The 14,524-nt window shown below is 30.6% G+C and overlaps 1 protein-coding gene across 4 annotated transcripts; it reads left to right on the top strand.

Annotated features, from left to right (window-relative positions):
* The first annotated feature begins 5,873 nt into the window (after positions 1 to 5,873).
* Positions 5,874 to 14,112, top strand: LOC111279042 (protein STRUBBELIG-RECEPTOR FAMILY 6-like). 4 transcript variants are annotated; one of them, XM_089764783.1, is made up of 17 exons: positions 5,874 to 6,194; positions 7,718 to 7,850; positions 7,948 to 8,019; positions 8,107 to 8,172; positions 8,271 to 8,342; positions 8,439 to 8,510; positions 8,624 to 8,695; positions 8,776 to 8,841; positions 8,952 to 9,014; positions 9,108 to 9,415; positions 9,684 to 9,740; positions 10,246 to 10,529; positions 10,884 to 11,155; positions 11,874 to 12,006; positions 12,629 to 12,768; positions 12,866 to 13,022; positions 13,805 to 14,112. In XM_089764783.1, exons 1-17 carry the CDS (start codon positions 6,092 to 6,094, stop codon positions 13,958 to 13,960), a joined length of 2,226 nt encoding a protein of 741 aa, XP_089620909.1. In that variant the 5' UTR covers positions 5,874 to 6,091; the 3' UTR covers positions 13,961 to 14,112. The 4 variants fall into 4 exon arrangements, with proteins under 4 accessions (XP_089620909.1, XP_022721664.2, XP_089620910.1 ...); XM_089764784.1 differs by lacking the exon at positions 5,874 to 6,194 and adding an exon at positions 6,353 to 6,465; XM_022865929.2 differs by lacking the exon at positions 9,684 to 9,740.
* The last annotated feature ends 412 nt before the right edge of the window (positions 14,113 to 14,524 follow it).

Genomic DNA, 14,524 nt, shown 5'->3' with positions numbered 1-14,524 from the left:
GAACGTGTTTGCTTTGCTTCAGTTCTTGGGAAACTTCCACCAAGACTAGGATGTTTTTTTTAACATAAATTGAGCAGATGCATTGATAACCTGTCAGGACAATGGGCTAAAGTTCGGTCACATGTACAAGTTGAACAGAACTCGGAAAAGTTTCCAAAAGAGAAATACAGTTCTGATTCTTATATTAGTTAATATTAGATGCATTCAAGTATTATTGTCGATCAGTTACACGATGCTACTCCATTAATTAGTAAAACAAATGGTAATCGTATCTTTAAAAAAATTTTGAGTGATATTATCGTATAATGTATTAATATTTATTTTTTAAAATATAATTATTTTCATTTTACTCGTTAATAAGATATGATTATATAATTGATTGATAATATATAACATTCTTACATTTAGAAGTTTCGTACATGTGAATACGAAAAAATTATAATGCAAGTATTTATCTTTAGAATTCTAAACATAAGTTTACATATCAAATACATATGTAAAGCCTCAATTCTACAGAAAAGTTCAAGTTAAGAATCCTAACTTTTAAATAATAAGATACACGAAATTGATGTAAAGACAAATAACTTGTATTGTTATAAGAAAAATATGTAGACTATAATAAACTCAATTGAAATTTTAAAGCAAAAGTCAAGTCCAGAAATTATCTGTCATGTCACATGTGGGCCATAAGCCCTAACAAACTTTCCTCACCCCATTCTGCATATTGCTTCATGGACTCTGATCTGTATACGAGGGAGAAAAGGAATTGGATTTTTTTATAAAAAAAAAAAAAAAAAAAAAAAAACACACACACACACATGCACACACCCTAGCCGTTTCTATAGAAAGTTTTTGCCTTTTCCGTTGTTATATTTTGTTAGTTTAGATGAGAGAAATTGAATGTACACCTCCTCTTCTTGTAAAAATAAGTTACGGATAATTATTAATAAAATTATTGTAAATAATTATAACATTTCAATACCATATCAAAATATTAAAAAATTTATTGTGATATATATATATATATATAAATTTGATTTCATATTTGTGATACACCTAAGATAAAATTATAAAATGTTAAAGCACGGTTGGTAGAGTCTTCCCATTGCATCGAAGGTTAGATTTAATGACTGAATTTTAGAGACTAAAATTTGGGGACTAGAATTTCCTTTTCGTAGCTCAATACAACATTTTAATTTGTAAAAATAACTTGGGCCAACAATTAACATGGGAATCAGATAAAAAAAAAAAAAACTGCTTTATTTTGTTTTTCTCCAATGGAACACAAATGACAAAAAAAAAAAAATCAATCTACAAGTTGGCATCATTGCATGAAACAGATAGATAGATACGTAGACGTATTGAAGATCTTAAAAAAAGAAAGAGTAAGTTGTTTGGGTTAGAAAAGTACAAATCAAGTTTGTTGAGATTATGATTTTTTTTTTTTTTTTTGCTTTTTAAGGGATAAGATGTGCTAAGACCCTCGGTCTCTCGGCTAAATCATTGGCACAATTTTGGCTGAACTTCAAAACCTTTGGTTGCTATACTCATATCATTGGACGAAGCATACAATGCTTTGGAACCCAAACATGGTCACAACCATTTTAGGCATTGTAGATCCAGGATTCAACAATGAAAATACATACTAAGCTTATTGTGTATTTGAATAGTGCTATGTATAGTCGTGTGATGAGAGGCTTTGGGTTTAAGCTATTCAAAATCAACTTTAAAGAATTAAAATTGATCTTATGAATTCAAATTGAGCTTACAGATGACCATCAATTTAAAGCATAATAAATTAATAATTTTTAGATCTTAATTTGTAAGTTATTAAATGATAGAACTAACGTGAAATTTAAGAATTTAGGTTGATCTGACACGTTCGTTTAATTAAAATAATTCAAATATTTTCATTTATCAATTGATTTAAATTAATAAAAAATTTATTTTACCTTTTAGATACTAAAATACTCCTACCATAAGCCTAAACCCCACATTCTGTCTCATTGACTTTATTCAATATTTGAATTTTTTATAAATTGAAGATTAATTACTAAAATTAAAATTTTGATATTTTATTAAAAAATCACATGATTATTGACATTATCGGTTCTCCTTTATTTTAAAATTAAACTTATTTTAAGTCTTGAAGATACTGGAGTTAAAAGTTACCACATAATATTTGCAGTAACTTAACAACTATCATAAAAGTGTTACATATAATAAATAGATAAATTTTATTTTAATATTTTAATTAAATAAATTTGATTTAATTTTTTATTAATAAAATTTATTTTAATAAATTTTTTTAATTACGATTAAGACACATAAAAATTTCAATTTCTAATATAAAGCTTGTTATCAGTTTTGAATTATCCAAAAAAATGAGTTGAAAATGAGAGGGAAAAAAAAAAAGAAGTGGAAAAGAATTGAAGCTGTCTGTGCATGTGGAATATGTAAATTTGGGATACATGAGTTAGAAGTATAAATGTTATATTAGTACTTATAAATTATTTAAATTTGATTCAAATAAAACTCGAATTCGATTCGATTATTATCGAGTCGAGCTTAAGCTCGAATAATTTAACTCATCGATCAAGTCGAATTTAAGCATCCTTATATTCAGTTCATCTTAAGCCTAATTAAGCTTTTATATTTAAATATTTTTTATTATTTTAATTAATAAAATATCTCGAACTCGAATTCGATTAATCGATCGAGCCGAATTTGAATATCTTATACTTGACTCGAATAGCTCACAAGCTTAATTAAGCTTTTATATTTAAATATATTTTTATTATTTTAATTAATAAAATATTTCAAACTCGAATTCGAGTATAAATAATCGAATTTTTATCGAATATAAAAATTAAATTTATTTTTATATATTAATCAAACTTAATCAAACAAACTCAAATAATTTAATTTTTATCTCAAGTTGAACTAAAATTAAAAGAATAAAATTTAATTAAATTTAAATTAAATATCAAACCTCTAATTTTAAATTGAATTTAAATTAAACTATTACATTCTTAATAGTAATCCATGATCTCTTTTTCCAAGAGTTTGAAAGTTTAAGCCTTGCCCTTTGAATGAAGCTAAAACTTGGGGCCCTAAACTAGACTGAATCTTCAAGAAACGGCAAAGCTCACGCTGGCATTGACTAGGCCCACGAATTTCAAACCTTTAAATAAAATAAGCGAACTCAACCCTATTTCTTCCTGCACATATATTTTTTAAAATATCTAATTTATCCTGTCTACTTAATTCAAGTGGATTAAAGTGAAGATTTTCCTTTTGTTGTTTTTTTTTTTAATTTGTGGCGCAATATATATTTTTTTGATGAGTATTTATTAAAGTGATATTATTTTATATTTAATAAATATTTAATTTTTATATTTTTATATTTAAATTAAATCTTTTTATTTATAATTAATTAATTTTAAATTTGATGTTTAATATGAGTTATGATTTTTTTCTTGTTGTTTTTTCAAATTTATCATGTGACAAAATTTTTTTATTTTCCCTATATACGATGATGTATATTAAAATAATTTTATTTTATATTTAATAAATATTTAATTTTTTATAATTTTATTTTTAAGTTAGATACCTTTACTTTTTATGAAGTGATTATAGATTAGATATTTAATATGATATAAAAATAAAATTTTTTTTGCCTTTTTAAAATCTACTATGTGATTTTGTCTATATGTGATATTTAATTCTTATAATTTTATATTTAAATTAGACTCTTTCAATTCATTTATTATCAATTAATTTTGGGTTGAATATTTAATAAGATATTAAAATCATAATTTCTTTTTTATTATTCTTTTCAAATTTGTTAAGTTGTTATGGGTTTATTAAAATAATATTATTTTACATCTAATAAATTTTTTATTTTTGTATATTCAAATTATGTCATTCCACTCATAATTAATTAATTTTAAATTAGATACTTAATAAAATAAAAAAATTATATGATGAAATTTGTACATGATAATAATTGAAAAATCAATTGCAAGAATCAATTAAGAATTATAATTTCATAAAAAAATATGTTGGAAAATATTAGTTCAAATTTGTCTAGAACCAAAGCGTCTAATTGGTTATTAGATAATTTTTGGTAAATAAAATAGTGAAAATAAAGATAATGATTTGGGAAAAAAAAACATTGGAGTCATAATCTTATTCTGTTTGAATGCAATAGCATATTTTAAAACGAGAAAAATATATAGGCCCTTTAAAACAGGAAAAAAAAAAATGACAAGACCATAATAAAACCAATATTAAGAAAAAAAATGAAATTTTTTTTTAAAAACAAAAAGAAAAATGCCAACGATCACCGACACATGGCGTGGAGCGCACCATCTTTGCGGGGTCCTTTTGTGACAAATCCATTTCTGCTACCATTTTGTCAAAGTTTTATTTCTTAATTTTATTATTACACATTTATACTAATTAATTTCCCTTAAAAAGACCAATTTCTTTTATTAATGTATTATATGCATAAAATTTAATAAAAAAAGAATATATTAATTGTATTTTTTTAAATATCATTTTAAACCAATATCTATGGACAGTGAATCACTGATTAATATTTTACTTTTTTATAAATTATTTTATTTACTCTCAATATAATTTTAGATTTTATCAATAAAATTCACTTAGCAACATATACCTCTTAGTAGAAATTAATGAAATAAAAATTAATTAAAAATATAAATCTTTTAATCTCACTTATAAAATTAAAAATTTTACTATATTATTATTATTATATTAATTTTAATTTTTTTAAATAAGACAAAATAAAATGAGAGGAGGAATTTTTTTATTGTGATGTGGGGCTAGAATTTATGTGCCCCATTCAAAATAAAAAAAAAAAAACAAAAGGGTTTTATTTTTTATTTTATTTTAGTGGTGCCTATGAGCTCCTTACAAACCTTCCACATAAAAATACTACAAATAATAATTCTTGAGCAGCTTTCTTTTGTTCTTGTTAGCTAAGCACCCTGATAAACAGGAAAAAGACTAAATCTGACTTGGGCATTTTTTTTTTTTTTAAGATTTAAAGTTCTAATACCACCAAAATTTGTCAAATTTAAAAGTAAAAAAAAAAAAGAAAGGAAGGTAAGGGTGCAATTTGCAAATTCCAACACTCTAGACTCTATCATCTGACAGTGACTGTCACTCAATCTGAAATGCCAACAGTTTTGCCATCATTCTGGTCGTCCTGAAAAACCAGTCTAATCATTCAAGAATCTAAACCGAAATTTAAGCAATTCAAAAGACAAATCCTTTTGTAGTTTACAGTTTACTACAAAAAAAAAAATAAATGAAACAACCTCAAATTATGAACAGATAAATACTTTGTCAAAATAAGAAAAATGGGATGGTATACATGAATTATGTTATTGAAGGCAATTATGTTTATATATATGTTTTATCAATCATTCAATCTCTAAAGCATCAATCATGTTTCTTTCTTTCTTTTTTTTTTTTTTTTTTCTGGTCCTTATAAAATATAGTATGGGGTCATAAATTTGATGCCGACTACTTTCTAATCTTTTGAAAATCTGTATAATTATGATTACAGAAACACAATAGAACCCCAAAGCCAATAGCTTGTAAGCCTTGTGATAAAAGCTACAGCTGCTGTTTTATTATTGGATAATGGTAAGTATTTTGATGGAAAGAACGAGTATTTGGCAAAGCCAGATACACCTACCAAAAGCGTGACATCTCTTTACTTTTTCCTTTTTTTAACAGTGTCAGTCACATAAAAAGAACAAAAACAAAAATCCAAATTACAAAAATGGGAATTTTTGTTGTGTATGTAAATATTAATTAATGTTAATGATGATAATGTTATAGACATAGGAATTAGGCAATGCAAATGTGTAAGCTTTTCTGTGGCTTTGGATTCTTCTGGCAAATCGTGCCTGCCAGCTTTTGCTTGGTTATGGCTAAACAAGTGGAAAATCTGTAGCAGAGATAAAAATTTAATTTTTATAAAGAAGGAAGAATAAGAAAAAGGTCTTGACCAAAACCATTTTTGGTTTCTGGGAAGTGACTGGTTTGGAGAGAGATGGTGAAGAATTGGAGAAAAGGTTTGGTTTTGGTGCTCTTTACAGTCGGCATTTGGGGGTTTAAGCCCAGACGTGTCAATGGTGCAACAGATCAAGGAGATGGTTAGTGTTACTTGGCTTTGCTTTTCTGCCTTATTCTGTATAGATTTGTAGATTTACATGTTCCTACTTTTCTTGCGAAGTCTGTAATCTTTGGTGGTGCTTTTTTGGTTGGCTTCTGTTATGTTTATCTGTTTTTAGCTGCTTGCGGCTTAAAATGGACTTCCTTGATTTCATTTCCCTTTTAACTCTGTTACTGTTGTTTATAAAGTTTTGACCATGCTTTTAAAGATGGATTCTTGTAGATTATGGAGATAAGTTCAGAGATAAGGAGGTTTGATTTTTCCATTGTCATTTTAATTCATATCTTGCTAGGATAGCGATTTCTGGACAAATTTCTAATTAGTCATTTAGGGTCTTCTCTGAATTCTGCTAATTGGACCAACTGTATTCTTTCTCCCCACTGCTCTTTCTGGGTATCAATACATAGGTTTTTCGTGCTTGTGGAGCCATAGCTCATAACATTCAGGTATCGGATGGTAGGGTTTCCTGCGTTAACATAGGGTCAAATATGGTGGAGATTCCAGCTTGATGCCTTTCAATTTAGTTGCTTTATGCTCCTAGTTGTCAGCGTTGCTAGTGAATGGAAGGATAGAAATTGGAAATTTAACTGGTTTCTAAGGACTAATGATTCCTGCATATAGCATTAGCTGAATTGCGTCTCTGTTAAGACTGGATTATGAAGACCAAGAACAGCTCTTAAATGTCAGGAGAAATGACCACTCAAATTTGGTAGGACTACCTAAATGGACTATCTAACTCTTCAATTGAAATGATTCCCTTAGTGATTAACTTCAAAATTCTTGGCACTTGACGTCTGCCTATTAGAATCACAACAATTGACAAGGTTTTTATCTCTTTGTAGATTATATGCATAGTGAGTTAAATTAGACCCAAAACTTATACTTCAAACTATTTTTTTGAGGGCAAGGCTTTCGCTGATAGATATCAATAAAATCTCTTTCTTCCATTGGTCCAATTACCCATGATGTTTTATCCCTGTGGCTACCGAAATTGATGTCCCAAAATGGTGGAAGGGAAACATGGAGGATTGGGTTTGATTCACATATTTACCTTTCTTTCGTTTTTTCTTTTTAGTTTCCTTCTTTAGCTTTCTACTTATTATAAGAATTCATTTAAATTGCAATATGGTCTTTCTTCTCTAGCCACACTGCTTAAGCTTTTTCAACATTATACAAAAAGTGCCAGTTTTCTGCTTAAAAGTTGATCCTTGAAACTGAGATCATCTTGGTTTTCAGGTTTCTCTATTTTGTTGTAGCTCCAATATTCCTGGCCAAATTTTTACTCATTAATAACTTATTCTTTGTGGAACAGCTATTCACTTGGTGGATGGATAAACGATCTATATACTAGGAAAATAAATTTGTTAAACACATATTATGTGCATGGAAGCACACACTAATCTAGTAGTTGCTATAACATACTGCTTTCCATGAAATTTTGCAACAGAAGAGTTGAAGAATTTAAGACTTGCTCATCCTACTCATGAGATGTTTGATATGCAGCTTCTGCCCTAGGGGTTATGTTCACCAGCTTAAATTCACCGCAGCAGCTAACTGGGTGGACTGCTAGCAACGGTGATCCATGTGGGCAGTCCTGGAAAGGTGTTACTTGCTCAGGCCAACGTGTCACTGAAATGTGATCTTCTGAGATCTCTGTTTTCCTTTTTGACATGTTGTCCTACATTGTGCTGATGCTAACTATGGTATGTTCTTTTATTTTCCTTTTTAATCAGTAAACTGTCAAATCTTGGACTTTCTGGGTCAATCGGTTACAACTTTCAAAGTTTGACATCATTGAAGGAACTGTAAGAATCTATAATCTTTAGTAGTGGGTTGATATTTTTCTATATTTATTTGATTATCTTCATACTGGTGTTTGACAAAATCTGCAGGGACATGAGCCATAACAGTCTTGCAGGCGATTTACCATATAATATTCCTCAGAACTTGCAGCGATTGTATGTTTTATATGTACATTTGTTTCCTTTCTTGTTACTACTGTTTCATTTCTGTTTTTTAGTGATTTATATATCATATAATGTTCATTTGTATGCAGAAATCTTGCATTTAATCAATTTACTGGAGGCATCCCTTATTACTTCAATCAGATGTATTCTCTTCAATACCTGTAAGTAATGTTCCAATTACTCATCTCTTGACACAAGGTCCATAGATGTTTAAACTCTTACACTGTCTTTTTTCTTTTCCGTTTCTGCAAATGCAGAAATCTTGGTCATAACCAGTTGCAGAACCAATTGAGTGACATATTTGGACAACTTTCTTCCCTCTCCACATTGTAAGATGTTCTTCCTACCACCTATCAGATTATGTAGTTTTTTATAGATGCCTGTCTTTAAGCTAATTTAACTGAAAGACTAAGTTAACAGTTATCTTTATTCCTTGCTTCAGGGATCTCTCTTTCAATTCTCTGACTGGTGATCTCCCTGAGAGTTTTAAGAATCTTACTAGCATGAACTCTATGTAAGTATTAGTGCAAAGGTCTTTTGTGTAACAAGTATATATGGCAGATTTCCTTATATGTATTATTTACTGTTTTGCAGGTACTTGCAAAACAACCAGTTTACAGGCATTATTGGTGTCCTTGCAAATCTTCCGCTTGATACTCTGTGGGTAACCAGTATATCATTTTTAAAATGCTTGAGCATTGTGTTGTTTTCTTATAATGTAATTGACCTGTAATACTGCCCATTTTGATAGTTGTTTTTATGTCTCACAGTTATATTTCCAATAACCATTTTACTGGCTGGATACCTGATCAATTGAAAAGTATCAATTTGCAGTAAGCATTTCACTGCATTATCAAGTGCTATGATTTCTATTTTGTATCAAAGAACGTTCTATGCAATTTCAATCTGAACAATCTTCATGACAGGAAGGACGGTAATTCGTGGAGCTCGGGACCTGCACCCCCACCTCCACCTGGTACCCCTCCTGCCACTAGAAACAACAGAAATCACAACTCTGGTACCAATAGTTCCCCATCTGATGGTGTTTCTGGTGGTGGGAGTAGCAAATCAGGGATTGGAGGTGGAGGCATAGCAGGAATAGTGGTATCCATCCTTGTTGTTGGGGCAATAGTAGCGTTCTTTCTGGTGAAGAGAAGATCCAGAAGGTCATCCTCAGATATTGAAAAGCTTGATAATCAACCCTTTGCTCCTCTTGCTTCTAAGGAAGTGCAAGGTAGCACTCATAGTCTATCAGCAATTCTGCATAGTGGCCAGTTTAGTGTCACCATAAATCTATCTTTATTGTTTGCTCCAAGTTGCTTGTAATGCTAGTGCATTGAATTTGTTAATGGAGAGATTTTGTGAGTGTCTTTCATTTTTAGCTGCAAACAGGCCTTGTTCTTATAGTTATTAAATCTCTGAAGAATATTTAGGATTTCATTTCAGAACTTATCTCCTAGGTTTTGTAACTTTAGACTCCATTTGAATCATGAAATTTGCAGATTGTATGCTCAAAATAGCAACAATGCAAGGAACTGATAATGTAAAAAGTTCAGCAGGTTAGAAGAATATATGCTTCATTGAAGAATCCCTTCTTGAACCATGATTTGATGGGCATTTCTTCATATCTCGTTTTTTGAATTCTCTTTTGAATTTAAGCTTTTTGCTTCTATAAAGGGATATCATAAATGAAGCCAAATCTTATCCAATAGGAGACACTGAAGCCTTATGTTTTTTTCTTTTTTTTTTTGGTGTGCGTGTGTTGGGGTGCGGGGGGGGGGGGGGGGGGGTTGGAGTGGGGGGATAGATTAGGAATTTATTATGTTCAGATAATATTCTGATTTTATCATGTTGAAATGCTACTGTGTGCTGCTAGACGTATATTGAACTTTGTGATTTTAAAAATTCTAAGCTGCCATCTGCTGTATATAAATTGTACAGCACTATTTTGCTTTTGTCATAGTCTATGTTAACATTTTCTCTCTTTTAATCTTTTGGCTTTGAACATGTGTTTACTTCTCTTGATCTAACTATTTGCTTCCCATGCTTAAAATTGTATTGCAGAAATGAAATCTATACAGTCTTCCTCTTCACTTGAAACCAAGACCTTTGACAAGCCTGCTTCGATAAACCTTCGTCCCCCACCCATTGACCGACACAAATCATTTGATGAAGAAGAATTTTCTAAAAAGCCCATTGTTGTTAAGAAAGCTGTCACAGTTCCTGCAAATGTTACATCATATTCAATAGCAGACCTCCAGATGGCTACGGACAGTTTCAGTGTTGAAAATCTTCTTGGTGAAGGCTCTTTTGGACGAGTTTATCGAGCTCAATTCGATGACGGCAAGGTACTCTTCCTGCCTAGAAAATCCATAGTCATGTCAAAATAAATGGACCATGACCTGTGCTTAAATTTTTTATAGCAACTTCTGTTTTAATTCGTGCTCAGACCTGAGAAATACTCTTCTCATCAGCATGTATAAATCTTGTATGTGCCACTCTTTTTCTAGCTGTGACCTTTAAATTTTGTACATTATTATCTTCAATAAGACGTTCCTTCATCACAATTAATGCTACAGATGCCAATGTTATTGATCTCTGTAATTTTTTTCCTCATAGTTTGTCATGTACTTGCCATAACTGCTTTAAAAATGCTCTACTCAGTACTCACCTATCTGGTAACTTTTGTTTATACTGCATAGGTTCTTGCTGTGAAGAAAGTAGATTCATCAGCTCTTCCCAGTGCAATGTCTGATGAATTTATAGAGATAGTTTCAAATATTTCCCATTTGCATCACACAAATGTAACAGAGCTAGTTGGCTATTGTTCAGAGCATGGACAGCACCTGCTTGTCTATGAGTTCCACAAAAATGGCTCGCTTCATGACTTTCTGCATTTATCAGAAGAGTACAGCAAGCCGTTGATTTGGAACTCCCGTGTCAAAATTGCTTTGGGGACTGCACGTGCGATAGAGTAAGTTGATCATTTAAGAAATGGATAACAATAGCTATTATTTATCTTCTCATTTTAGAGTAAGTTTATTTATCATTTTTGATAATTTAAGGAGTTAAGTTTATTTATCATTTTTGATAATTTAAGAAGGAGTTAAGTTTATTTATCATTTTTGATCATTTAAGAAGGAGTTGCACTTAATCTCCTTTTCTCCTTCCTCCAGAACATTTAACGCTGAGCACCCTCCCCTTCTTTTTTTCTTTTAAACAGCTAATACTGAGTGCCCTACCCCAAATATATTTTACTCTCCTCTCGTCTTCTTTTGCAATGTGGGGTGATTTGGCATTTGCATCATCTACTTCAAACGATTTACTAATATGTTGTAGAGAGTGTATATGTGTGCATATCTTGTTCAACTTTTGCCAACTCATGTTGTTAGTGGACCCCTTCAAACCTTGCGCAAGTCAGGTAGTTGTATAGTGAGGATAAAAATATTGGCATGGCTAGTAATATCCAATGCTTGTAATTGAGAATTAACTATTTGTAAGATGCTAGTAGATTATCTGTTGACTATCAATAATTTTCAATTTTTTGTTACGATCAGATATGTATTATAGGGTATTAGTTTGGTAGTTCATATGTAATGGAGTAAAAACCAGGAAGCCATACTTTCATAACCTGCAGGGTTATTATATCTTGTCAAATGGCTACTTGGAATTCATAGAAGGTTTTTCACCAGGTACCTGCATGAAGCTTGCTCACCGTCTGTTGTTCATAAAAATATCAAGTCAGCCAACATCTTACTTGATGCTGAGCTCAATCCTCACCTTTCGGACTCGGGCTTAGCAACCTTTATTCCAAATGCAGAGCAGGTAAAAAATTTTGTGCATCCTAGACATTACTATTGTTGCATGGACTAATAACTTCATTTGATGTTAGTTATCGAGTTTCCCACTAGCTCTGCACAACTATGTTATACATCATTTATATTTTGAATTGTCTTGTTTCTTTTGTCCAATTCGAGTTCTGTATTCCAAGTAGTAGTCAATTTTAATTGGCATTTGTCAAAGAATGAGGCTGCTTGTTGCCATCTGCGACTTTGTATGTTTATATCCTGTTCTTAGTTAATCTTACAAGCTGTAGAGTTCAACTAAACTTTTTTTACCGCAATGTAGCAACAGTATGAAAAATTTTAAAATGGCATTCTATGCTTCCTCAATATGTCGCATGCAAAAAAATCCTTTATGCTATGTAACATTAATTCAGTTTTGTGAGTTTCATGGTCTATAAACAATATCATTTATGGCTCTGGAGACAAACAATGTTTGCTCAAGTGCACGACTGTTTTCTGGCGCACTTAATGGGATGCTGAAAGCGACTGAATGTAGGGAAACAGGAATAAAGAGAACACTTCCATGACCTATTGACATTGCTCGAATTAGTTTCACTTGTTTGCTTATGTACATACTGAAAATGTCTGCTTTTGATATGCAGGTACTGAATCGTGATGATTTGGGGTCTGGATACAGTGCACCTGAGGTTACTATGTCTGGTCAGTACTCTCTTAAGAGTGATGTTTACAGTTTTGGAGTGGTTATGTTGGAACTTCTCACTGGACGTAAGCCATTTGATAGGTAAGGAATCGTCTACGAAGAATTGTGTATTCCATCATTCTGTATTAGCATCCTGTTAGTTCGCCACAATTCTAATTATGTGGGGTGTTTTTAACAGCACAATGCCAAGATTAGAGCAATCTTTGGTTCGATGGGCAACACCTCAGCTCCACGATATTGATGCTCTATCTAAGATGGTTGACCCTGCACTTAAAGGGCTTTATCCGGTTAAATCTCTTTCTCGTTTTGCAGATGTGATTGCTCTTTGTGTCCAGGTATTATCTTGGTTAAAGCATGGTAGATAACTTGTGTCCTTTTTCTTGTTTCATCTACGTTAAATCTTCAATGAATTGGGCATATGCGTGGTGCTAAGGGTGACACCTTAATAGCTAGCTAGGTTTGGCGATCAAGCCTGTATCCATCGAGTTGCGGTCCGATTTGATTCTATTCTATAGGATTGGTTTTTTTTTTAAAATTGAATTTAAGGTCGAGTTAGGTCGAATTATTTTGAAAAAGAGTTGAGATCAGGTTTTATGCATTCTAATCCCGACCCAGTATATATATATTATTCTTTAATTAATTATTTAATTTTATATTTGTATTTTAAAAATAATATTAAATAATATTTTATATTAAAAATATTTTAAATTAAAAAATTAATATTTTATTAATTTTGAATTGAGTAGATTATGTATTTAAACACATATGAATCGAATTGAGTTCGAAATGAAAAAAACTCGTTTCAATTCGATCTGTTGCTATCCCTGTTAATAACTCATCTAGCAGTCAGAAGAGATATATTTTAGGATTTGAACATGTACTTAAAAATTCGGATTTTGAATAAAAACCTTAATTCAGTTAGATTTATATAATCATTTTTAAAATATGATATTTAATAAATTTAAAACTAAAATTTCAATATTTGTATTTGTTTTTTTTTTTCAGATTGCGGTTTTCTTTATGCACAAATGAAATCCGAATTCTAAACTGAACTGAAAGAGAAAACTTTTCACTGCTAGTATTGAACTGATCCTTTTAATTATTTCTTTTGGGGCAGCCGGAGCCTGAGTTTAGGCCACCTATGTCAGAAGTGGTTCAAGCATTGGTTCGACTAGTGCAGCGAGCTAACATGAGTAGGAGAACAATAGGGACGGACCAAGGTGCATCTCCGCGAACCAACAACCCTGATGATACACATGACTACATGTCTTAAATAGTTGCTCTACTCTTGCTCGACTGTTTTTGTTTGATTGTAATATTGTTACTATAACCCCTAACTTTAGCTTCAGTTTCAAGTTTGTAATATATTGCAATGTAGTCCAATCGGTGGCACTCATCAATTAAATTCTTTCGCCGTTCTGTTCATGCTAATATTTCTTTTATTCTCTTTACAATAATAAGGTCGTTAATAGGGTGTGTTTGATAAATTATTAAAAATCTTTAATTTTACATTTTACACTTTCTCTCTTATGTATCATAATTAATTTCATATATTTCATTTTTTAATATTTATCGCTCAATTCAAAATTTAAGTAATCCAATTATCGAAATTATTTCATCCATTGCATTTACATTATCACTGAGCTGCATCTATTTTATTCTTATATATATATATATATATTGAATTTTTATTTTTGAAAATTTTAAACACTGAAATTTTAATATAAAAATTATTTGATGCTTTATTGAAAATCGAATACTAAATAAATATGTTAAAGTGAATTATTTCACGTATAATAAATTTTTAATATTCTGTAATTTTATATTCAAATTGAGT

This window comes from Durio zibethinus, chromosome 8, assembly GCF_047325235.1.
Source record: "Durio zibethinus cultivar Kanyao isolate XHJ-2024 chromosome 8, ASM4732523v1, whole genome shotgun sequence".
Classification (NCBI taxonomy): domain Eukaryota; kingdom Viridiplantae; phylum Streptophyta; class Magnoliopsida; order Malvales; family Malvaceae; genus Durio; species Durio zibethinus.
Note: the sequence above shows the minus strand (reverse complement) of the source record. Positions and strands in the feature narration are given on the sequence as shown.